We start from the raw sequence: 27,768 nt of genomic DNA, 5'->3' as shown, positions 1-27,768 counted from the left end.
GAACATTCATTTCATAAATAGCAGCATTACTGTAACTAGGTACACGCAACACATAAGCAATCTTTTTAAAATTACAAATGTGATACATGCCCTTGAGTTTTTAAACAGTCACATACCAATGGGGGGGGAGTCGAGGACAGTTTGTTTTCACATGTCCCTGACCCCCCACCCCAATGGTTTATGAATGTTTAAGAAATTCAAAGACTACAAAGGCACAGGATGAACAGTAAGTCTTTTTTGTTACTCTCCCACATCAAAACAGCAATACACTGTTACATTGTTAGTCAACTTGTACTGCAACTACCACTTTAACTTTAATGCCATTTTGCTTCTGTTTCTTTGGAGACTGAGTGTTACTCTGTCATCAGGCTACAGTGCAGTGTCATCATCACAGCATCATGCAACCTCTAACTCTTGGGTGCACGTGATTATTCTGCCTCTGACTCCCAAGTAGCTGGGACCACAGGCCTGCATTACTATGCCCCAGTGCTAATTTTTATTATTTTCTTTCTTTTTTTTTTTTTTATAGGAACAGGGTCTTGCTCTTGCTCAGGCTGGCTGTCTCTTGATTTACCAATTTTAAACACTTCTTATCTATTGGCTAACCACTGAAGAAATGAGCATTGCCTAAATTCTTTGTTGCCCCCCATCTCCTAATTGTATAGGTTGTATTACTTTTATATGATAAAGGTTTAGAAAGCATTCTATTCCATCTCTATATATTTTCTAGATTGATTCTAAAAACAAAAAATTAAGTGCACTTACAATGTGGTTAAGTAAATATCAGTCACTGATGGAAATGTAACTTTATCATTTAGTATTACTGATTAAAGCTACTTGCTCAAGAAGTCCAGAATAATAAAATTTGAATTTGGTCCTAGCCTTCTTCAGTTCTTTTTGAAGGCCCAAGACTGCCACTCTAACCATCACTGTTTCCTACCATCATTCCCCTAAGCCCCACCACCCCCACTACCACCCGGTCTTCTATCTTGGATCATCTTTTTCATTGTGCTACACAATCTCAGATATTTCCATATAGAGTGCACAGTTTTTCCAAGTATAAAAAAATGTACTCATTGTCAAAAGCTCTCCAGTGTGACTGGGTATAGAAAATGGAAGTCCAAATCTATTTTCCCTCCAACAGTGAGTCAATCAGGCACTGTCCCCAAGCATTCAACATGACTGGTAATAACAATTTTTTTATTTTCCATATTTTATTCCCTCTCTCTGATAGTAATCTAGGGACTTTCTTTTTATTCCTAGAGTTCAGAAAATTTAAATCTTTCTCCATTCATCTTGCTTGGTGCTAGATAGGCTCTTTCCAACTGAAAATTCATTATCTTTCTCCAGCTGAGGAAATTTTCTTCAATTATTTCTTTCATTATTCTCTCTCATGATTCTTGATCTCTGCTTTTAGAACTCATTTATAGATGTGGAAATTTTGTGATATATTTTCCATACTTTTTAATTTTCTCAATTTTTTTCCATCATATATGTAGAATAGTTTTTCCTCTTATTTCTAAGATCAACAACTCAGTCTTGATTCTTGCTAAATTTTTGTTTAACCCATCCATTAACATTTTTCTATATAATTTTCAAAACTATTTCTATTTCTATGCCTCTTTTTCAAGGCAGCTATGACTAAATGTTTTTAAATCTTAAATGACATACCAATTACATTTATTCTTTGAACTTTTCTTCTGAATTATATCTGAGGTCAGCTGTTTCCATTCATCTTAATCCTCTTCCATCCTCTTGAATCTCCTTGTCTGCTTATCTCTGTTTATATTAGCAAATCGAAGATTACTTTAAAGAATACACAGAGACAGAGTATAGCCTTTCTCTGATACGTATGAGTTTGTTTTCCCAAGTGGCTTCTCCCATAAATGGGAGAACAATGCTATTTAATCAGGTAGGGTACATGGATACGCAGGCGCTGCAGAAAGGTTCCTGGATAGGAAGCCAAGCTGGTTGAGAAGAGACAAAATTGCTTTTCCCTGGAATAGCATGCTTTAGCTTCTCTACTTCTCTCTCAGGTTCCAACCACTCAGTGTATATCATGCTGAACTATAGGCATATTTTCTGAAAAGAAGAGTTCTGAAACATCAGGCCTAGCTACTTTAAAAATAATTCTTTAAAAAATTCCTGATTGTTACCCAACTGCCTACTACTGTTCTTCATATTTGTTGACTCCAAATTTGGAGCCATTCTAAGGTTTCCCAGGGAAAACCCGAGCTTACCTCTGGTACCTTGGGTTCCCATTTCCTCTGGGATCTTGCTGTCCATCCGATTCCATGAACATTCTATCTTCTTCAAAATGTTTTTCTTGTTTTCTGATGGTAACCTGTAGTGGGCTGTACTTTACTGTTCAACGTGCTTCCTTCCCTGCCCCCTTTTGCAATAACATCATCCCTCTTTTAGTGGGGAACACATTCATGCAGTTTGGGTAGAGGTGATTCTTCCCAGCCACCAAGGAGGAGGACATATCACCAGGTCTAGCTAGAATATCTCATCCCCCTCTCCTTTGACTGACAACCATCTCTACTTGGTGGAAAATAATATTAATACCAAAGGAAAAAAAGAGATCAAAAATGTTAAAAGAGAAACAGGATTGATAACATTATTCAAGTCTGGATCTATCCATTCACCTGAAATGAAACCTTTCACCTCCCTGCCCACACACATTCAAGCACACATTAAAATTACAGAGATGGGCTTGGTGCCTGTAGCTCAGTGGTTAGGGTGCCAGCCACATGCATCCGGGCTGGTGGGTTCAAACCTGGCCAGTGCCTGCTAAAAATAATGATGACAGTAACAAAAAAATAGCAGAGCATTGTGGCAGGCACTTGTAGTCCCAGCTACTCGGGAGGCTGAGGCAAGAGAATTGCTTCAGCCCAAGAGTTGGAGGTTGCTATGAGCTGTGACGCCATGGTGCTCTACCGAGAGCGACAAAGTAAGACCGTCTCCAAAAACTAAATAAATAAATAAAAATAAAAATAAATAAAATTACAGAGATGATGAGGTCTTTTTTCCTCCTGTTAATAGTAGTTTAATTAATATAATAAAATCTGTTCCTGTTTTTCAGAATTATGGTTTAATTCAATCTTTAAACAACGTAGTGGGACACTGGGAAGAAAAGAAGTAAAAGCAGTATGCTAAAACCACTATTTATCTATCTATGTAGACACATATATATGTGTGTGCATGTGTGTGTTTTAAAGTTTGGTCAATAACAATGAAATAAGCCTGAGGAAATCAAGTTATAGCTTTAAAGTGTGTTACACATACAATGAGGAAATAGCTGCAAACTTTACATCTTATGACACTTTTCACCCCTCAGGGGGAAAAAGCAGATACAAAAACCAATTATCTCTCAACTGGTTTTTTCTTGAGTCAAGATTCCAATGGTTTCAAAAAGAAAAAGGAAGAAAAAGTAGTTAGTGACTTAAAATTGTCTAATCAATTATTATCAAAAAAAACCCCTCTCTGAATGGTTATACGGCAGCAACTTCTAGAAGAAAAATTCTCTAGCTACCAATGTGATTACTGGAAACATAGGTAGGGAAAAGGTTGGTCACTAATTTCTCCATGGATAAAAGATGAAAAACAGTACTTTTGATGCAAGGTTCACACTGCATGGTTCATTCTTCAAGAACCTACACCTCCTACGGTGCATCTTACAAGAGTAAATGTGAAATTTACTAGGTGTAGAATATAAATGTCTAAACACAATAACTATGAAAATGCCATAAAGACAATGTTAACCAGTTTGACGAAAATATTTCAAATTGCATATAAAACCAGCACATTGTACCCCTCCAAAATTATTAAATACAGACAAATATCTAAGTAAAGAGTACTTCCAACACATAAGGCAGTGTAGCTACTAAATATGTGGCATATTTCCATTCTTTAGAAAAACAATGTTAAAAAGAAATCATTAGCCCCAATATGAATGAAGAAAATGAGTCTAAGTAGTAACTCTCCCAAAATCACATAATACTAAAGCAGCAGGATGCAAAAGCAAGTTGTCCAACTTGACTTCAAATTCTTTCCATATCATGCTTTTTCCACGAGAAATATTGGTAAGAAAAGATGTACAAGGGCTATGAGTTATTTCAGAAATAAATCTGTTTTTGTCAAGCAAAATTATTGTGAGGTACTCACAGGCCTGGGGTTTGATTAAATTTAAATCTGACTCTTCTAATTGCCCTTTGATCAAGACTTTCAGAAAAATGTCTGTTTATGGTAGTGAAGTCAGGAGAACCTAAGTAATTAGATTAAGATAGGTGAAGCTAAACATTCTAGGTTCCCTAAGCCAATGAGTCTGGTCCTCTTGCCATGCAAAGCTTTCTTCTAAGATCTGTGGGATACAAAACAAAGTTGCTTGTGCATACAAGACAAAAACTGCAATACCAAGCCTGTGTTTTTGTTTGTTTTGTTTTGTTTGAGACAGAGCCTCAAGCTGTTCCCTTGGGTAGAGTGCTCTGACATCACAGCTCACAGCAACCTCCAACTCCTGGGCTCAAGTGAGACTCCTGCCTCTGCCTCCCAAGTAGCTGGGACCACAGGCACCCACCACAATGCCTGGCCATTTTTTGCTTGCAGCCATCATTGTTGCCTGGCAGCCCAGGCTGGATTCGAACCGCCAGCCTAGGTGTAAGTAGCTGGCACCTTAGCCACTTAAGCCACAGACGCCGAGCCTGTTTTGTTTTTATTTTTTAGAGTCAAGTTCTTGATCTGTTTCCCAGACTGGAGTGCAGTGGCCTGATCATAACTCACTGTAACCTCGAATTCCTGGGCTCAAGCAATCCTCCCATCCTCACATCCCAAGTAGCTGACACTACAAGCAAATACCACCACACCAAGCTAATGTTTTTAATTTTTGGTAGAGGCAGGGTCTCCTTGTATACTGCCTATGCTCAAACTCCCAGCTCTAAGCAATCCTTTCGCTTCTCAAACTGCTGTGATTATAGGCATATGTTTTTAAGTCTTGGAATAAAAAACAAGAGGATCTGGTAATAAGTCTATACTACATAAGGACTTCTTCATGTGAAAAGACCACCCATACACTAAGGAACAGTCACTATGGAACATAATCTAAATTTGAATCAGATTATAGTACTTGGAACTGGCCAGAAGAACTCAGGTACTTAAGTTTGGGTTGCAGCCAGAAAGCTAAGAGAATGGTAGAGAGATCCTGGAGTTCGTGTTTACACGGACGAACAATAAGAAAAGACGAGACGAAAAAAAGTTGACGAGATGAAAAAAAGTTAAGTAAAAAACAGTCCATAAAGCAAGTTAGGAATATGTTTTAAAAGGTCCCGAAATTTAAGAAAGAGCATGACCTAATCTTTGTCTTGATAGTTTGCCATTTTATCTAGAACCCTAGTATTATCTGCTAAGCTTATAGCAGAAAAGCCATGGGAATATGGTTCAATTCATCATTCCCAGAAAAGGAGATAAGAATTAGAAAAGGATATGCATTTCCCATTACTCTGATCCCTCCCTCGTTATTAATAATATGATAAAGTACTATAAATTTTTAACTGTTGGGGAAATTAAAAAAAATATTCTACTTAAATTCTAAAGATCTAATAAATCCAGAAAATAATCTTAAAAGGGCATCTAACCTAAACAATTATGATGTGTAAACTCTTTATGACAGAATACCACCCTCTTAGCTTATGCTAATATCACCTCCACATAAAATAATTAAGCCACATGAACAATTAACACTGAAAAGTCTTATTAGAAATCTTTAAATTCGGCTCGGCGCCTGTGGCTCAAGTGGCTAAGGCGCCAGCCACATACACCTAAGGTGGTGGGTTCGAATCCCCAGCCCCGGCCCGCCAAACAACAATAATGGATGCAACCAAAAAATAGCCGGGCATTGTGGCGGGCGCCTGTGGTCCCATCTACTTGGGAGGCTGAGGCAGGAGACTCGCTTGAGCCCAGGAGTTGGAGATTGCTGTGAGCAGTGAAGCCATGGCACTCTACCCAGGGGGATAGCTTGAGGCTCTGTCTCAAGAAAAAAAAAAAGAAATCTTTAAATTCAGTAAATAAATTCAATGCAAATGGGAACAAAAATAAAAAGAGATTTTTCTAAATTTAAAAAAAAGCTATCATCTGCCACAAAATTAATTCAAAAAATAGCTAACATACAGTCTGTAATCATATTTTCTATTCTTATTCCCAGTTCAGTTTTAACAACCAATATTTACAGAAATCCTTATATTTCACAATGTTTTCACAAACATTTTCACCTAACCTCCACCAAAAGAAAGTACAGCCATGCTCCTTTTATAGGAGATTATTAAGATTCAGTTTATATGTCACCTGATGGCATGAATTAAAAGATAGAGCAAGCAGGGTCTAAACAGCTTTCTTGCCCTTTCACATTTGGAACACTTATTATAAAATAAGTCATCTACAAAGTATGTATTTTGATTTAATGGTTCACAAATGGTAGAGAACAGCATACTGATTTACTTACAATTTATGCAATCTATCTCAAGATCAATCGCCTTAGTATTCCCAAGATGAGGCTTAGGGAAACAAGAAAATGAAATAAACAAGCTGTATCAACAAGCTAAAAGTATTTGGGGCGTGGAGGAGGCTCCCCTGATTAACCAAATGTTTTAACCAATTCTTAAATGTTCTTGGATTGCTACAAGTTACGTATAGGGACCTGGAGGTAGGTCACTACACATAAATTAGAGTAAGATGTCATTCACACAGACTTAGAAGTAAAATGGAATGGCTAGTGAGCTCTACAATTTATATAAAACATATTTCTCCAGTAATGAACTGAAGAAGCCATAAAAGTATAGTAAGGAGGCAGTGGAGCCTAGGAGTTAAGAAAGCAGCCTTCTGATATGAAGACTTATATTCCATTTGCATCACTTATTATGACTGTTTTTCTTTTTTTTTTTTAAAACAGAGTCTCACCATGTGGCCCTCAGTAGAGTACAGTGGCGGCACAGCTCACAGCAACCTCAAACTCTTACGCTTAAGCGATTTTCTTGCCTCAGCTCCCAAGTAGCTGGGACTATAGGTGCCTGCCACAATACCTGGATTTGTTGTGGTTGTTTAGCAGGCCCAGGCCGGGTTCAAACCCACCTGCCTCGGTGTACCTGACCAACGCCCTGACCACTGAGCTATAGGCACTGAGTCCACTTCTTGTGACCTTGATCATGCTACTTACTCTTTGCCTTGATACTCCAACTACAAAATGTGGATAATGTTATCTATTTCTCAGAGTTGTGAAGATTAAATAATGTACACAGTACACTGTAATACATATAAAGCAATTAGAAAGAACTATGACTGCCATAGTAAATGTTCATTAAAATATTACTGGGGTTATAATTATTCAACATGCTAAGTTTTATGAACACCTTCAGAGAAAAGGTGGTATCTGCTATGGTCATGACAAAGCAGTCAGAAAGGGACATCCAGAGAGAAAAGACATGAACAGAGCCTGAAAACTGACATTTGACCTAGCAGATCCTATAACACTACAAAACCACTGAAGTTAAAAAAACATATATGATGTTAACACAACAAAATGGCAGTTACAGAAACAGATCCACATACTTCCTTCTACTACTTTCACCACTGGAATATACCCTACAATAATACAGAAACCTCTACACAAGGATATCTATCAAAAAGAGTCCGCTGCAGGGACTCAATTATAAGAGGGACTTTACCTAAACTAGCAAATGCAATCAGTGCAACCTAATTCTTTGTACCTTCAATGAATCCCAAACAATAAAAATAAAATAAAATAAAAATAAGAGTCCACTGCAGCATTGTTTGTAATGGAACATCAGATACAACCAAAATTTCCATAAACTGGAGAAGAATTAAGTCTTGATAACCAACAAGGAAATACCATCATTAAAAGGAATAAGATGACTGTATGTTATTCACTTGGAAAGAGTCTATGACGGACTCTTAGTTTTAAAAGAAGGTTTCAGACAGTATTTTTACAATGATCTCATCTATGCAAAACAAAAATTTGTTTTGTATATTTACATACATACAAATATATGTGTGCGTGAAAACGCACAGAAAAAGGCAAAGGATTACACATACTTAAAATTCACACTTTGGGATATGAAAGAACTTTAACTCTTATTCTGTATCTTCCTCTACTGTTTAAGCTTTTACAGATTATGTTTAATTATGTAATTTAGTAAAACAAGAAAAATTAAATAAAATTTATCAGTAATAAGACAGAAATAAAGACAATTTCGTTTTGAAATTTCTCCAATATATAGAATCACATTACCAGACTTTAAATTGTACTACATAACTATAGCAAACAAAATAACATGCTAGTAGTTGTTTATTTGTAATAAACAAACACACAACAATGAACAGAGAACTCAGAAGTAAATCCACACGTCTATAGTGAATTTATCTTTGACAAAACTGCCAAAACATACACTGGGGAAAGGACAATATCTTCAATAAATGGTGCTGGGAAAACTGGATACCACTATGCAAAAGATTTAAACTAGACCATTACTGTTTGCCATATTAAAAAAAAAAATCAAAACAGATTAAAAACTTGAATCTAAGACCTGAAACTATGAAGAGAACACTGGGGAAATGTTTCAGAGCATTGCGCTACGTAAAGACTTCTTGAGTAGTATCTCCAAAGCACAGGCAGCCAAAGCAAAATTGGACAAATGGGATCTCATCAATCTAAAAAGCTTCTGCACAGCAAAGGAACAACAAAGTGAAGAAACCTACAGAAAGGGAGAAAACATTGGCAAAATACCTGTCTGACAAGGAATTAATAACTGGAATATGTAAGGAACTCCAACAGCTCAATATGAAAAAAATCAAATTAAACTCAACAGACATTTTTCAAAAGAAAACATACAGGACAAGATCATTATTAGTCTAAGAAACATGCAAATCAAAACTACCGTGATGGATCATCTCATTCCAGATAAAATGGCTTTTATCAAAAAGACAGGCAATAACAAATGCTGGTGAGATACAGACACAGTTGATAGAATATAAATTAGCACAACCACTATGGGGAATATGGAGATTCCTCAAAAAACTACAAATAGAACTACCATATGGCCCAGTAATCCCACTGTTAAGTATATATCCAAAAGAAAGGAAATCAGTATATCAAAAAGATATCTACACCCCCACATATACTACAGCACTATTCACAATAGCCAAGACTGGAATCAACCTAGGTGTCCATCAATGGATGATGGATAAAGAAACTGTGATATATATACACAATGGAATATTATATAGCCATAAAAAGAATGAAATCCTACTATTTACAACAACATGGAAAGAACTGAATTATGTTAAGCAAAATAAGCCAAACACAGAAAGACTAATCTCACATGTTCTCACTCATATAGACAAGCTACATATTAAAACAACAGATCTCAAGAAGACAGAGAGTACAATGATGGTTACCAGAGGTGGAGAAGGCTTGCAGGGAGTGGAGGATAAAGTAGGGATGGTTAATGGGTACAAAACTAGATTATAATCAGACAGAATAAACAGTATTTGATAGCACAAAGTGACACCAATAAGTTATGGTATACTTTAACATAGCTGAAAAGAGTGGACTTTGAATGTCCCTAACACAAAGAAATGATAAATGCTTGAGGTAATGGATGCCCCAATTACTGTAACTTGAGTAAAAACATTTTATTACTATATCAAAAATATAAATATATACGATTAGTATGTACCCATAATTAAAAATTTTAAAATATTAACAAAAAGAAAACTAAAGAAAGAAAAAAAATTCCCCCAACATGAAAAATAAAACAAATAAAGTAAAACACTGCTCATAGTTCAGTATCATTGGTGCGAACTTCGGATTTAAAGGATATTATCCCTCAATAGCATTAAACTTTTCTACATTGTTTCTTACAGAAGCTCTTCTATTTTGGCATTTCCTGAACAGCAACTACACAAGATGTAGAGTCTAAACCACTCCTAGTTCATTTAAAAGATATAAAAAGGTAATGATAATACATACAGTTTATAGGTCCTGCAGTAATTATGTAGGATGATTTTCAAGTCCAAAGACATTGTAGATAAAACTAATGACATCACACAAATCAGTAAGAACACTGTATAGATGTCAGTGCTGCTCTCATCTTCTTCAGTAAAGGACTTTTTTACTAGAAATGTGTCAGGGAGGAAAGAAAGAAGCAAAGCCTGTTTAGAGGCTTAAGAGATCAGAAAAAAGCACCACTCCGAAAGATCATGAACTGGATTAAATAGAAAAAATACGTAAAATTACTTTGTTAGCCACAAAACTCCACACAGACGTTAGCTGTTTATCAAGTAACATAGAAATTAGCTTAATACAAGTAACGAATTTTAGTATGTCAATCTTCAGATAATACAAATTCAGTATATATAAAGATGTATATACTGAACAGATACAACCCAACTTATTGTGTAAATATATAAAGATAAAACTTCATACAGTGAGAAAGAATAGATTATGAAAGAGCTAAGTCAATTTATTAACTACCATAAATGAATTAAATGCAAAAAATATGAGGCACAATAGCCAAGAGACTAAAGTAACCCAATGTTCATCAACTAATGAATGAACAAAATGCAATGTATTCATATGCACATATCACAGAACATTATTTCACCTTAAAAGGAAATCCTGTCACACGCTATAATGTTGAGAACATTCTGTTAACTGAAACAGGACAGTTACAAAAAGACAGATACTGTATGGTTCCACTTATATTAGATAATTCATAAAAACAGAAAGTAGAATGATGGTTGGCAGGAGCTGAGGAGGAAGTGTGAATGTGAAATTGTTCAATGGATACAGAATTTCAGTTTTACAAATGAAAAGTTCTAGAAATTTGTTGCATAATAATGTGAATATACTTAATACTACTGAAATATACACTAAGAATTTGTTAAGATAGTAAATTTTACATTATTTTGTCAATCACAATTTTTAAAAAGTTTCTTAAGTTATAAAAAAAAGAGGCATGCACTCAGTTACTTAAGCCACTTTTAAAAAGTACTAAACTATGAAGAGGTCCAATAAAGCACTTAATCGAACTCCTTTCTAACATTTCAGTAAATACGGTTAAAACCACAACATAAGATTAAAGGGAAAGAGGATGCATATAAACTGTACAACAGAAATCTTTACAAGACTAACATAAGGAACAAAATATTCTCAGTTTCTCCAAACAAATTTGAAAAAATCTAACATGAAGTAATCTTCACAGAAAACATAAACTAAAATGTTACCAAAACCAAATCTGTGTTTAAATAATACCACATTGTACCAAGTATTCCAAATATTGTTTAACATTAGGGAATCTATGATTCTAATTCATTAGATGACTAGATCCAGAAACTTCACAGAGTAAGCTGACTTAATGTAAGAATTCAGCTTAGTGGCCATATATAAGTTCAAAATATCAAAATCAATAGGTCCTATACTCCAACAATAATTAAGTGGGAAGTATAACAGAATAAAGAATACCATTCAGGACAGCAATAAAAGCTATAAAATAATCTGAAATAGGCTTGGCGTCTGTGGCTCAAGTGGCTAAGGCGCCAGCCACATACACCTAAGGTGGTGGGTTCGAATCCAGCCCAGCCCGCCAAACGACGACAGCTGCAACTAAAAAATGGCCAGGCGTTGTGGCGGGCACCTGTGGTCCCAGCTACTTGGGAGGCTGAGGCAGGAGACTCGCTTGAGCCCAGGAGTTGGAGGTTGCTGTGAGCTGTGATGCCACCGTACTCTACCCAGAGTAATAGCTTGAGGCTCTGTCTCAAATAAATAAATAAATAAATAATCTGAAATAAACTCAAGCCTATATGAAAACTATAAAATTTCAGTAAATTTTAGTAAAGACAGATGAAAGGCCTGAAAACACAGAGGCACACCATGTTTCTAAATGGGAATATTTAGTATATGTCTATTTCTCCCCCAAATTAATCTGAGTATCACTGTATAACCTACCATAACTTCAACGAGAATATTTTATGAAAGTTTACAAAAGATGATTGTCTGTTAAGTTCAATCCAGTACTCTTAACTAAGAAACTCTGTAAGAGAGAAATGCCTTCTAACTTCCCAAAACATGCTAACATAATAGGCTAAATCATAAGAAATCAAAGATACTCAATGACTACTGACTTATAAAAACAGCAATTCCACAAGGTTCAACTAATAACTAAAATTGATATAGACAGAAATAAAAGAATGGTAAAGGTGGTAAATTACATATGTACATTTTACCACAATAAAATTTTTTTTTTGGTAGTTTGAACCTGCCACCTCCTGTATATGGGGCCGGAGCCCTACTCCTTTGAGCCACGTGTGCTGCCCAATAAAAAAAATTTTTGACAAAAGAAAAAGAAATGTTGGGAATCTGGGAATGTTAAATACTCCAATTCTCTCACTTCATCCCACAAACTCTTCTTTAAGTGGTAAGAAACAGTTCCCTGAAGGACTTAACACTACAATTGTAAAGTTTTGTCAAAGAGTAGCAGGCTCCTATTTCACACCCCAGTGCAACTTACCCAGTTACAAGCAGAAAACTGAAAGAGAGGTAGAAGAGGTATCAGAAATTAGTTTCTTCTAACAATCCTAGACAGAAAAATACCTAAGTTGAAACCTAAAGGATGAGAAAAAACAAAGAACCAGAGGAACAACACAATAGGAAGATAGTAAAAAAAAACAAAAACAGAAAGATAGTGTAACTATTGATTATGAATAAAGTGGAAGGGCTAGAACAATAATGAACAGCCATACAAAGTCTTGCAGGCCAAATTAGGAGTTTGGGTTTTATTCAAAGGGCAGTGAGAAGTCATATAATGATTTACATCTCAGAAAGATTAGCCGTGTGGCTACATGAAGAATGAAATGAAGCATGGGGACACAAACTCTAGGCGAACAAATTAGAAGGCGTCTATGAAATGCAAGAAATAGTCAGGACTAGAGTGATGGTAGTAGAGAGGGAGACGTGGTGAAAGACTCAGGTACACTCTGGAGGTCTTACATCCAACATCCCTTCCCATCCCACTCTCCCACCATACCTTTTTGGTAACAGAAACTCTCTCTTTGGGAAACCATTTTCTGTGAGCCTCAGGTAGGAATGGACCTCTCTTCGTTCACCTACACAAGGTAAAAAAGTAAGACCTACTCCTAAACAAAGAATCTTTTTCCTTAATGACAGACAGTGGCTGGTTCAAGAATGGACATGTGACAAAAGCTAGGCCAAGAAGATTATTTTCAAATGGCTTTTTCTCTACTACTACTAGCTATAATACAATCCTAGAATTACATCAGCGTAAGATACTATCCATACTCCCCTTCTTTTAGTAAAAAAAAACTTCCCCACAGATTTTATCTGAGTATATTACCATCCAGTAAAAGCTAAGTCCTAAGTGTGGCCATAGAATCAAGTGTGATCAGTGATATACAATGGAAAATCATTTTATCATAAGGACATTTGCACTAGACTGTTTACTGCAGTTCAACTTACAATTGCCAAACTGTGGAAACAATCTAAATGCCCACCAATCCAGGAATAGATTAATAAACTGTGGTATACGTATGCCATGGAATACTATTTGGCCACTAAAAAGATGGTGACTTTACATCTTTCATATTAATTTGGATGGAGCAGAAATACATTCTTCTTAGTAAAGCATCACAAAAATGGAGAAGCAAGAATCCAATGTACTGAATTCTGATATGAGGATAACTGACGCTAATACAAGGAGGGAGAAGGGGAATAGGAGGCATGGCGAAAGGAGAAGGGTGGGAGACAGGAGAACAGTGCATGACACAGCTCTTGGGGGTGGGATACTATTATCACACGGACTTTACCCAGCAAATGCAAGCAGTGTAACCTGGCTCTTGGTACCCTCAATGATTCCCCAACAATTAAAAAAAAAGAAAGAAAGAAAGAAAGAAAGAAAAGAAAATGATGTTTGCTGCTTCTTGATCAAGTCCTTAAAAGGAAGCTATCTACTCTCACCTTTCTGGTTCTTGTTTCTCATGAGCTGTGCATTAGTTTACTAGGTCTGCCATGACAAAACACCACAATAAACAGCTATTTCCTCACAGTTTTAGAGGTGAAAAGTCCCAGATGAACAGATTTACTTTCTCTAGAAGCCTCTCTCCTTGGCTTGCAGATGGCCACCTTCTGGCTGTATCCTAATATGGCCTTTCCTCTGTGCATATGTAACCCTGACATTCTGTGTTCAAATTCTTCTTCTCATAAGGACACCAGTCAGACTGGATTATACATATAATCTAAGCTAACCTTAACTACCTTTTTAAAAGCCTTATCTCCAAATGCAGTCACATTCTGAGGTGCCCGGGGTTAGGACTTCAGTTATGTGTATGATAGAGGTATAAAATTCAGCCCATAACAGGCTGAAACATGGACATGATACTGATATGCTATATCAGACCTTACAGATGAAGTCAACACTCCAAGTCACAGCTGTCCAATAAAACTTTTGTGTGCCTCTTCTTTGTCACAACAAGGCCTGTTTGCTGTCTAGATGAAAATATCTTGCTGTGTAAACCTATTATCTTGCTCTCACTCTGGAAGCTTTTGTTTTTCTCAATGAACTTAGCTTTAGGCTTTCCTGGGAAAAAAAAAAAGAAAAACTTTCCGTGACGATACACATGCTCTATATCTGTACTCTCCAATATAGTAACTAGATGTGATTATTTAAATTAATTAGAAGTAAATTAAAATTAAAAATTCAGATCCTCAGATACACATGCCACATTTCAAGGGCCCAATAGCTAGTGGCTACAGGACAGGACAGCACAGTTTCAGCAAGGAACAGTGACTAAGAACAACCTGAAGGACTACTCTGGAGTAGCACATAAAAGAGAAACAAACTTCTATCTTGCCTGAAGTACATGTGTTTTGGAATCTCTCTGCTAAAATTACTCAAACATTCATCCTATACTTTAATTAATACAATTCATTAGAAGTGAATTGCTGCTGTAACAAACTCCTCAAAATTCTAATGCAGCTTCCTAGAGGACAGGAAGCAAGGAAACACACCTCAGATGGGAGAGCTAATGACTCCTATTATGTAGTTACAAACATTTAGTACAAACCTTGCCTGCAGTAATATGGATGCCTGCAAAGTCAGTAGGTCTGAGAAAAGCAGTTAGAACAGCATTCTCAACCTGTGGGTGGCGACCCCTTTGTAACAATGAAAATACATGGTGGCATTAGGAAGGTTGAGAACCACTGACTCAGAATATTGGTGTGTGCTGGCTATTTAAAGATCAGAAAGATCAACTCAGCTACAAATAAGGTAGTTTGCAGCAAAAACAAATCTGAAAACAGTACTAAGAGAAATTTTCTCACCAGCAAACCCCAACTACACAGGTTCAGTAATGTGGGGCCTTTCAGGCTAGAAAGTAGCTGCTTTTGAGAGGTAAATACGAGAAGATAACTCTGTAATCTCAAATAGCCTTTGCCAGGTAGAAGTAAAGGTCAGTGTTACGAGTGTTGCTTTTTGGGAGAGTGAAGCATTAATTTAAAAAAGTATTCCTTTCCTACCTGTGGTATGTCAAGTTGGTTAGGCTAAAAGAAGACAGAAGGGGAGAGAGCAGCCATTTTATAATGCATAAATACCTTCCCTGGTTTATTCAATCAAATAATAATCTAGGTGCTGCTGTGAGCTGACTGTGCAGATGTAATTAAAGGCCCAAATCAGCTGACTTTAAAAGAGATCAGGCTCTCCTAGCAAATGAGATTCTAAATAGCAACTGAGGCTATACTTGTTCTCTCTTCACAGGCTGCTTCAACTTCAGCTCATAGATGCCACCTTGCCCACAATCTTCCCTGCCTTACGGACTTCAATTCCCTATAATAAATCTCTTAAAACATATCTATCAATCTATAAATCCCCTTGTTCTGCTTAAACCCTGACTGACACATCACCCAATGCTGTATTATTTCAGATGCCGTCAAGGTAGCCAAAAACAGGAAGGAGTGAGGAATAGGTGTAGCACAGAGACCAGTAAGAAAGATAATCAATAGTTTTGAAAAACTCAGGACTAAAAGAGATCTTTTGCTACCGTTAATGTCACATGCTTCTAATCAATTAAGTTTCTGAAAGAGTTTTATCAAACTACACCACTGGGGTAAAAATCTTATTGACTCAACTTTAAGTAATCCTGCAGGTCCATACCAACTCGTAGGAGGCTACAAAAGTTGTGCAATTCCCAGGGGTATCATACTCTCCGATGCATACTACTTCAGATGTAGCTAAGAAAGACAACAAACCAGGAAAAATCATCTAAAGAACAAAGCCCAAAGGACAGGTGCAGTGGCTCATGCCTGTAATCCTAGCACTCCGGGAGGCTGAGGCAGGTGGATTGTTTGAGCCCACGAGTTCAAGACCAGCTTGAGAGATAGCCAGGCCCCATCTCTAAAAAACAGCCAGGCATTATGGCGGGTGCCTGCAGTCCCCACTACTTAGGAGGCTGAGACAAGAAGATTGTTTGAGCCTAAGGGTTTAATGTTGCTATGAGCTATGACACCATAGCACTCTACCTACATAACAAAGTAAGACTCTGTTTAAAAAAAAAAAAAAAATTTTTTTTAAATTAAAAAATAAAGAACAAAGCCCAGGACACCAATGACAGTGAAATGATTATTCGTCCCATACACCAAAATCAGGTGAGTTGATGAGAAGCTTACACAGTGGCCAAGGCAACTTCCTGACAACTCCCTCTGAGAAGAGTTTCGGTATCAATACAGAGCAACGGCCCACTATGTACTTCTTATTCTTTCCTTCTCTAAGAGCACTTTTATTGTAATTATCCTATTCCTACTCACCAGTATACAATGGGTTGGGAAAAAGAGAGACTAATACATTTTTATTATTTTATAGATTACTGGACTGAAAATGAAAAGCCTTAGGTAGATAGATATCTTTCACTTTGAGCTATATGTAGTAAGTCAATGGGACTTTTAATTGACTCTTTTTAGGAAAGAGGATTAGATCTTGCAAGAAAGGTTTGCACAAACACTGGGTAGCCAGAAGGGTTAAGTGCAATATTCAAAAAGAAAGGTTTAGATTGGAGATATAAACTTGAAAACCACAAGAATATAGATATACGACAAGTAAATAAATAAAATTACAAAAAAGTGAGACCAGATACAAGACAGAAAAGGGCTCAGGACTGAGCAATGAGGTAAATAATCAAAGGACATACTCTGAAGGGGCTAGAAAGAAGACCAATTAAAAGAAGTCAACAAGGTAGAAACAGCAGAAGGTAGTATTACATAAAAAAAGAACTTTTTTGAAGAATTGGTCAACTACTACTGAAAAGTGGAAGCTAAGCAATGGACACAACAATTAAATGCTATATCCAAAAGTGAAGAATAAGAACTGGACACAACAATTAAAAACTATATCCAAAAAGAGATCTACGTATCTTCAGAAAACAAAGTACAGAAGTATCAAAAGAAAATTTCTAAGAATTTTTAAATACTGGAGTCAGGCATTTCTCTAGAAGTCATAAAACAATAATTTTTTCTATATTGTGAAAACAATGTAAAGAGAGAATATATGTAACAAATAGCATCATGAAGGATTAATACCCAAAAATAAATAACACCAACAAATCGCTACGACAAGACAATCCTAATAGAGTAACAGGTAAAGGATAAAAAAGAAAATTTTTAAAAGAAATCCAAATAAAAATAAAGATAAAAATTTACTCAATGTTGACAGTAATCAGGAAAATGAAAATACAACACCATTTTTTAAACAGATGTTGTAAAACCAAGAAAACTGATCACATCTAGGCACACTCTCAAACTCTGTTGATGGAAATCAAGCTTGGGAATATTTATCCATTTTAACATGTGCATACCCTCTGGCCCAGCAATTCCATTTCCAGGAATCCATCTCAAAAAAGTATTTTTATACTCAAAAATAACTGTAAAAGGATGTTCACTTCAGTTTATATGTATAACAGCAATGTAGTAAAAACAATTTAAACGTCTACAATGTAAAAGAATAAGTAAGTACATTATGAACATTCATATTATGAAACATTCATTAGTAAATGAAAACAGTATGGCAAATTTTAATATATTCTCTAATGGACACACACGCCCTCCCTATACACACACTCTGTCTCACAAAGAAACTGAAATATTTGATAAGACACCAAGCGATTAGCAGCATTTACCCTGAAAAAAAGTTAAAGTATTAATATATTCATCACTTTTTATAGTTAAATAAATATGCATATCATTATCTGAAGACTTTATCTCTTCAACTGATATAGCAATAAAACATTTAGCAAGCAAACTTTCTGTGACAGCTCTATTTTTCATGAAAAATAATTTAATATGTTACAAGAAAAATGAATAAAAAACAGATTTCAGATAACAACTAATTTTGAAGACTGAGATCACAGACGATTTTTGTATTCTTTAGATCTTTTTGATATTGTTGAGTTTTCTTTTTTTTTGAGACAGAGCCTCAAGCTGTCACCCTGGGTAGAGTGCTGTGACATCACAGCTCACAGCAACCTCCAACTCCTGAGCTCAAGTGAGACTCCTGCCTCCACCTCCCAAGTAGCTGGGACCATAGGTGCCCACCACAACGCCTGGCTATTGTTTTGGTTGCAGCCATCATCGTTGTTTGGGGGGCCCGGCTGGATTTGAACCCACTACCTTAGACATTGTATGTGGCTGGCACCTTAGCCACTTGAGCCACAGGTGTCAAGCCATATTGCTGAGTTTTCTATAACATGTATGTTTCTACATATAAGTATAATGTTCAGTTAATGAATACTATTTCTTTACATGAAACACTATATTTTAAATCTTATTTAAAAGACCTTTTTCATGTTACTCTGTCTTGTAATTCAATTTCTCATATTGCAACTATCTCTACTTACAGTAATCACAAGTATACTAATATAGATAATACCTCTTTTCTTACTACAAAATCTTCAGGATAAAATTAGAATGGATGACTCTTTAGTTTATTTTAGTTGTCAAAGACACTGTATAAAAATGATATATACAGATCTCATCTTTCAAAAAAAAGAAACAAAGTATCACAACTCGCTGAGTATTCCAAGAGATACACAGAAAAGATGTGAAGTCTACCCTAACATTCAAAGCAGAAACAAATGATCTCTATAACATAAGGTACACAGTTATACCCAAAAGTAACATAGACTCTCAAACTACAGGATTCATACAGGATAAAAACCATCTTGATGGTTTTAAATTATTAGTTTTATCTTATTATCTCAGTTTTTTTCAAACCACTCAATCCCTAGATGATTTTGCTAGGTAGGTCTCAATAATGTTCCTTAAATAAAGTTAGTTCAAGGAGTATACTATCAGTAATAGCTATTAGCTACAAATCATACATAAAACAAAATTCTATCACAGCACTAAGTTCCCATGTGTGTAAGTTTCACTAACTACAAAATGTATAAATTCATTTAACTCATACATGTTTAACACATACAGCTATGAATTTAAATATAGCTAATTTTTTCATATTTCATGTGAAGTAAATAGTTGAAATTACTAGATAACAAAAACAGCCACACACATAACAGATATTCAATAAATATTTGTCAAATAAAAGAATCAACTCCTACACTTCATCTTCCACCATTAAGAGCTACATAAGAAGCTTTGAAATACTACTTTCCTTATTAATTCCACAAAAAAAAAAAAATCACAGGGATTAGAAAGAAACAATAATGGGGTTAAAGGCTGAACTAGAAATGGACATGGTAAAACACCAACAGGAGGACTTCCTTTTCTTCTCAGGTTTCATATTTAGCGTGACAAGAGAAGAAGGAAAGGAACAGAGATTCCCACGTTAATGTACATTCCAAATTCAAAACAGAACCAATCTTTCCAGTGGTCCCCTGAAATAGTTTTCAGTAAAACATTTTTAACTAATTAAGAGACAATATATGAAGAAAAAAACATACCAGGAAATTAATCTACAACAGGTTTGAATTTCTTCACTTTTTTTGTTCTTTCCTGCTCCTTTCTTTTTAGGGAAAAAAGGAAGAATAAAAAAATGAAAGGCTAAATTAGACCAACTAATAACTTTTGGGGAAAGAAAAAAGGGGGAGGCAAAATTTACTATGAGAGAATTTACTATGAGCTAGTCCCATAAATATGTCATGTCTAAACTTTCAAATCTCAAGAAATGAAAAAGAGGTTTGCTTATTTTCAAAATTGAAATAACCTGTTATGCCTCACAATATTACAACATTCTCCATGTTATAATTTAGTTCAAGTAACTAGTTAATTTGTACATTAAATAATAAGCAATAACAATATAATTAAATAAAATCTATAGTTCTCCCCAATCACGGATTCCATCCCTAACTCTCCAATCATTTTTAAACTATCCCTCTCTACACCTTCCATTGTTTTAGTCAATCATTTTCATGTACAGCAGCCAGAAATACACATAATCCATTTTGTGCAGGTGTATATCATTATTTAAAATTACAATTATAATTATGGGCTCAGCGCCTGTGGCTCAAGCGGCTAAGGCGCCAGCCACATACACCTAAGGTGGCGGGTTCGAATCCCCAGCCCGGGCCCGCCAAACAACAATGATGGCTGCAACCAAAAAATGGCCGGGTGTTGTGGCGGGCGCCTGTAGTCCCAGCTACTTGGGAGGCGGAGGCAGGAGACTCGCTTGAGCCCAGGAGTTGGAGGTTGCTGTGAGCGTGATGCCATGGCACTCTACCCAGGGGGATAGCTTGAGGCTCCGTCTCAAAAAAAAAAAAAAACAATTATAATTATGGTTATCTCCAATACCTTATTTAACCTCACCCAACATTATGCTAAACTGTTGCCCTCCCCCCAAAAAATGCTACGTGTTAGTCCATTTACCCAAAATAGCACACTTTTTTGCCCTTGACTCATAAAAATCCATTTAACATTTTTCAATTTATTCCCTACGATCTTATCCACTTTCATCAGTGCAATTCACTGTGATCAGTCTGCAAGCTCTGAAAGATTTCACCATATATCAAATTGTTTATAAAGATACTAAATAATATTGGCTCCAACACAAATTCCTAAAGTGCTTTAATCTTTTAAATGTAAAATCTTCACATTTTCTTTTCTCCCATCCCTCTTTTATCTCTAGTCTTACTCAGAAAGAAACTTGGCAAGTCAACTCTTTTAAAAAATCATGTAATGTTTCTGAGTTTTGTAGGATGATGGAAGGCAACTCAAGTTATGCTTTCAATAATTAGACATATATTAATATGGAAATACATAGTATTCTTGAGGAAAATAAAATCCAGTATTTCCCTTTTCAATAATAAAACAATTATAAATCACATAAAAGTGACACATTGCTCCATGATTACACATCCTTTCATGATTGAATAAATTCTAAAGACAAATATATATATATATACATATATTTGTGTGTGTGTATATATTAAAAAATGAAGCATCTTAAGTCAGGAAGTATATTCTGCTTCTGGTTAGCAAATGGATGGCTTATAGTTCCAGGAACTAGAAGAATATTCATAGGTATCCGTCTCCCATAATTCCCTAATGACTTGTTTTTTCAAAAGATGAAAAGTGAAAGAAGTTAGGCTTGGACAGATCACACCATGGAAGTTGGTGCCTCCTGTTGGTCCTAATGAAAACAGTAAGTGGTACTGGCTAGCACTACCTCACACTCCTTTTCATCTGTGATCAAGTATGCAAAAATGATAAAGATCCTCATCACATTCAGATTTTCCAACCCACTAAAACTATTTCTTATAAAAATTCAGATAAACTACTGTCATAAATACAACTACACTGCCTCAAGGACCTAAAAATTGTTTTCCTAATCAAATAGATAGCATAATCAGATGCCAGTAAAAACAGTCTAACAAAAAGTGTAGTGATTTCTGAAAGTCAAAATGTGCTGCTTTGATGATTATTCAACACGGAAAACTTTCACAGTACTAACTCCAATAAAGTTGGTGAAGTTAACAATGACTAAACATCTCACAGGTGTCCACCAGGAATAGATGCAACCAAGTTCTATTACTTTTAAGACCTGTGATCCCAAATATTTCCCAGAGTAAGTGACTAACAAAGAAATACTTGTGAAACAGTCTTACTTCAGAGATCAAACTACTAGAGGGAAGGTGCAGAGACTTACACAACACACATGATACTGTACAGGAGATACAAGGATGAGTAAGCCAGGTTTTAGCCTTTAAATCTGAACAGTCCACAGCACACTAAAAACTACTTCATCACTTAAAGGGCAAAATATGAAGATTTAACAAGAAAAGGGAGTATGCATAGTGCTAGTTTACTAGAAAGAACAGCTCAATTTTGGACTACTTCATGAATTCTATGTTACCAAATTACCTCTTATTTAAAAGCATTTCCAAACTCTAAATAAGCCAAATAAATGGCTGCCAGATTCCCTACTGCCTCAACCTGAGAATGTTTCAAAATAACAAGATGGAAAGAAGGGGTCACAGACCTCTCTGACTACTTAAGGAACATTCTGCACAGGAGTATGGAGTTGGAACAGAAAGAGGGAGAAAAGCCTTATAAACAACACCAACAATTTCTTGTGTTTAATCTCAGGGGATTTATTCACAGCCTATCCAGACTCTAACAACCCCTATTTAAAAGGAATTTTTCTTTTTAGTTAATAAAAAAAAATTACCTTGAAAAGTAAAAATTGTAAAAGGCAAAGAAGTAAAAGATTACCTTTAGAGAAGGTAATTTTCACAATAAAGTTTTCATTTTGTTATCAACTGTTTATTTTAGAGTGTGGAAATATGGATGTATTCATCTGCTCGTCTCTATATTTCTTGCTTTCTTTTTTTAAAATGAGTTTTTCAGAATAAGAAAAGGAAATAAAAGCTGGGGGTGCCCAACTTGTCTTCATTGGTCACCCTACTGCCAAAAAGTACTTTCCCCTGTACTCTCTGAATTTATTTTAACATTATCTGAAATGCCACTTATCAAAGATATTGCAGTAAATATCATACAGCATAACAGAGTAAGTGAATGAGTGAATAAATGAATGAGTAGGCTTTCTGAATCAAACAGACCCAGGTTAAGGCCCACCCTGACACTTGTTAGCTATGCAACCTGATGAGATTACCTAAAACCCTTTTAAGCCAGTATTTTGTCTTGTAAAATAAATACATCCTCCAAACATCTGTGTAGTTCTGGCACTCACACACCTTATTTAGGATATACACTTCACCTTTTAACCTCATTCTTACACCTCTCCAAATCTCTACTCATTGGAGCATTTTAAAATCAATGTGTCTTTAACAGTTTTGTTCACCCAGTATAGCACAATACCTAGCACACAGCAGGAATTCCAAACATTTACTGAATAATGAAACAAATACAGTTCCTACTTCATAGGAGACAATAAAATGAGAACACATGCAAACTATACTAACTCATTTAACTCTCATAACAATACACACTATAAAGCAGGATCTACTATTACCATCTACATCATTTAAAAGGGGAAACTGAGAAAGGTTAAGTAACTTGCCCAAGGTCATGAAGCTAGTAAATGGTAGATTAAAGATCTGAATCCAGCTCCAGAGTCCATGCTCTTAACCATTACCTGGATCATACACAGCAGGCATTGAGTACCAGTTTTTATTATGTCTGTAAAAATCTACATTTATCTAGGAGGCTTCAGGCAAGAACTCTACTACTTCTCTTGGTTTTCTAAATAAATTCTGCAGCCTCCTTAAGTACTAGTTATTCACTGAAAAATATGATTTTTATCAAGTATGGTACTTAAGCAGGAGAGGAGGCAAGATAAGTATAATTAAGACAAAACTACAGCTTCAAAGATATTAACATCCAGTTTATGAATATTGCTACTTCAATTAAGAGCTGAAACTAGAGAATAAGCAAGCTTGTCTGCATTAATCTGGGAGTCAAAGCATTACAATAGAAGACTTTAGCATTTTTCCACTAAAATCCAAATAAATGAACTTGAAGAGACACAGCCTAATTCTGAAATAATTTTTCTTTCTCCTGCATTTTCAACTCTGCCTCTTTCATGTCTGTAAACGGATTCTCCCTGGCCTTGCAAATCCATTCAATGAGAGGTAAGTCACTACTAATTTATTTACCAGCTCTTTTTCTGTAAAATTTCTCCACTGGGTTTGTCTCTTAAGTTAAAGTCACAGGTTACCTACAAAAATAGATGGAATCCAGATCAGCTCCTACCATATGCCTCTTCAACAAAAATGGTTTTCCCCTTCAAATTCTACTTTAAGAAAACACTGTCATTTAATTATATTTATGTATTCAATACAATGCAATGTTATTTCTGAAGTGAAGTATCAACTCTTATGATTTTAACATTTTTTTCTTGTAATAGTCAAGTACCAAATTTAATTTAGTTCCCTCATTTGAAAAGAAAAGCATCTTGACTTGTACGTTAGGAAATACATTTTTATTTTACAAGCTCATCGGCCATCCACAAATGGCCAAGAAAATATGCATTTTCCACTTTAAATTTCTGTGTCAAATAGAGGGGAAGGAGGGAGAGTTCTTGGTCTTATGCTTCCAAGTATACCTGAAAATACCCAAATTATCTAAACATGATTACCCTATTCTGAATTACTTTTGGGAAAATCCAATTCTCAATAACCTACTCACAATGTCAAATAAAAATTATACTCTTATTCTTCAACCTTCAAATAAATATCTTATTTAAAGTAACTCTATTTTTTCCTCTTTGAGCATGCATAGACTACCCAGCTATCATTCTTCATATAGCAAATCTGTAAATTTTTGTTCTATTAAATTATCCTTTTTTTCAAGTTAACTACTGCAAAACTGTAACTTTTCATATTCCTTTTTAACATTACAATCATTTTTAATGAAAGGATAATTTCAAGGATCATGTTATCCACATTTTTTATCATACAGCCTATTAACACAATGAATTAACCTTAAAATACTGTAATTTTGGCCATAAGATTTCCTAGCTCCCGAAAGTTAAAACCTTCTGGTAAGTAAAAAGGTTTAAAAGAAAACCACTATGCAACTCACCCATTTAGCTTACAGTTTTATTTACTTTACTTTAGTCAAAGGATAGAAACAAGTACAGAGACAAACTGTACTCTTTCTGTTCATCCCTCGTCATGCTCCTCTTTAGATTTTTTTTTAATGGTTGCACTTTCTTATACTTATTTCTCCTGACTCATCTTCATAACAAATGACAAACCTACTGTCTACACAACCAAGTAGAAGACAACATAAAGCACATTGAAACAAAGAAACACTAGCCTAGTTGGTCAAAGTCAACATACTCTATTTTTATTTTTCAAAGAAAACAAACTTGACTCACAAAATTAGCATATCTACAAACGTACAGCCATTCTTCATGATTTAAGGAATTACTAAAAGTGTTTCTTATTAGCTTATATGGCTGGCTAATAAGCCACATTCCAATAGACAAAACTGCCTCTAAATATGTGAAGTTTTCAGCAGAATATTCCAATAAGTACTTCCCTGAACTTTCACAACCTTGTTCCAAACCAGAGCTTGATTTCTTTTTGGAGGGGGGGATGGGATGGGGGAGAATTTAAAATTGTAATAAAATATTGGTATTCTGCCCTTAGCTGCATAATTTTGTGTTACCCTACCATTTAGAGACTATTTTTTTGAACGGGGTCAGAAGGAAGATACAAAGAAATAAATTAACGTTAAAAAGAATTAATTTCTAGTGGTCTGAGCCACTAGAAATCTTTGATTTCTACTTTTTGCTACTATTCTCCACAGCTAGTTCCCTCTAAACCTTGTTTTCCTCATTTTTAAAATGAAGAGGTTGAGGTGTATTATCTATAAAATTTTTCTCACCTTTGAGAAGAATCAGAGAGTTGAAAGCTTCTAAGTGCCACAACAAATTTTAGTGAAGACGACACATCATACAATTGAATGATTCTAATTATCATAACAGATTTTACCGGAAATAAGGATCCCATCACATCTTTCTCTTCAATGTTTCAAATGCAGCCTGAGTCACACGCTACCCTAAAACATCCAATTAGGCCAATAAAAAAAAAAAAACTATCAATACAAACCTATCCTCAGAATACAATAATCGGAAATACATGTCATCTCAAGGAGTCCATGTTTTTGGCATACATACTTCAACTCTTAAAATCTCTACCTATATAACTTTATCCAGTCTGACGTAAAAAAGAATGCAGTCCTCCCCAAATAAACAAGGCTCAAACCCTTTAATAAAACATTTCTCTGTGAACACAACTCAGAATGCTTAAATTCAATTTTCAGGAAACCAACCCCCACCAACTTATTAAGTTCTCTATTTGTGGAAGAAAATAAAGGGCAAGCAATACTTCTAGATAATTCATTTCTCCTCTCTCCGAACCCAGCTGAAAACTAGGCTTTAAAGATGTTTTCCCTCTGCTGCTTTGTCCAGATCAAGATTCTTCTATTTCAGGAGGGGGACATGAGGGCAGTAAGACAGTCCAGTAACCAGTAAGACTAACTCTTAGTTGTCAGGCTGGTACTTTTTACCCGGCGTTTGGCTGGAAGGCCTTCTGTAAGGAACAAAGTCCTGCACCGCCGCCTGTCTGTGGACCCAGGAAAAATTATAAAGTTATTATGAAACCAGATCACTAGGACAAACCAAGAGGCCTTCCTATTCCAACTCGCCACACGCAGGCCTGGCTCCGTGCAGACTCTGATGGCCCCATACCATCTAGAAAACAACAGGTCCTGGCTGAGTTCTTTCCCCCTGAGGAAGCACGTGAGGATGCCCGCGTGTTTATGTGCAGGGACTGAACGTACGTCCCCTAAGGAATGTATACGATTACAGAGAATTGTTTAAAGTCCTTGACAAACGTATATGGGTATAAAACATCAGTTCATCCAAAATCCTTGAGAGATCGAGGGAGTGACGGCTACTTCAGCTAAACCCTACTGCAGAACAGTATGGAAAAGTACAGCTTCTCACGTGTCCCTCGCGCAGACACCGCCGCGCGCCCCTTGCCTGCCCGGCTCAGCTGGGGGAGGCACCGGCCTCCCGGACCGGCCCACGAGACTCGCCACCTCTGACCTCACCCCTGGGGTCCCGCCCCCGCCGCAGGGACTACGCGGCCCTACCGCCCCGGACAGATCACCCCCCGGGGTGCGAGCAGGAGTCTAACCGCTCCCATCCTTAACCCAGAGTCCGCCGCGACACAGCAGACGCCCAGCTCCGCGCACCCCGCGGTCCCCGCGCCGCACGTGCCCGCCGCCTCCCCCACATGCCCGCACCTTGTCGCCGAGGCCAGGGACGGAGCGGACAGAAGTAGCCTGCAACTGGGCAGACCAGCCCGCAGCACCCAGTTCCTCCGCGAGTTCCCTCCCACCTGCGGCCCCGATCCTCCCAGCCCCCTGCCTCCCGCCCCGCCTGGGAGCCCGGTCCTTGCCTCAGAAACCTCCTCTTCCTCGTCGTCGTCGTCCTCTTCTTCCTCGCTGTTGTTACTGCTGGTGCAGCCGCCGCCGCCGCCGCCTCCTGCACCGCCGCCGCTGTTGTCGCTGTCGCTGCTGCTCTCGCTGCTGCTGGGGGGTCGGCAAGTCCGGTTGCGCTTGGCCTTGTGGTGCTGCTGCTGCGGCGGCTTCTTTTTCAGTAGCAGGTCGCAGACTCGCACCATCCCACGAGGAGACGAGGCCGAGCGAGCCCC

General features: G+C 36.6%; 1 protein-coding gene across 4 annotated transcripts in view; it reads right to left on the bottom strand.

Annotated features, from left to right (window-relative positions):
• Nucleotides 1-27,765, bottom strand: part of ANKRD17 (ankyrin repeat domain 17) — a 157,616-nt gene extending 129,851 nt beyond the window's left edge. For 3 of the 4 annotated variants that reach the window (XM_012805355.2, XM_012805356.2, XM_023513404.1), the window contains exon 1: nt 27,514-27,765. In XM_012805355.2, coding sequence (XP_012660809.1) covers nt 27,514-27,738 — 225 coding nt within the window. In that variant the 5' untranslated portion in view covers nt 27,739-27,765. Of the gene's footprint in view, nt 1-1,671; nt 1,780-2,240; nt 2,706-27,513 lie in introns of those variants that run through there. The other variant, XM_023513406.1, reaches the window with a different exon arrangement.
• Between the last annotated feature and the right edge of the window lie 3 nt (nt 27,766-27,768).

This window comes from Otolemur garnettii, unplaced genomic scaffold (assembly GCF_000181295.1).
Source record: "Otolemur garnettii isolate 467f Iridium unplaced genomic scaffold, OtoGar3 scaffold00039, whole genome shotgun sequence".
NCBI classification, from domain to species: domain Eukaryota; kingdom Metazoa; phylum Chordata; class Mammalia; order Primates; family Galagidae; genus Otolemur; species Otolemur garnettii.
This window is presented reverse-complemented; position numbering and strand designations above follow the sequence as displayed.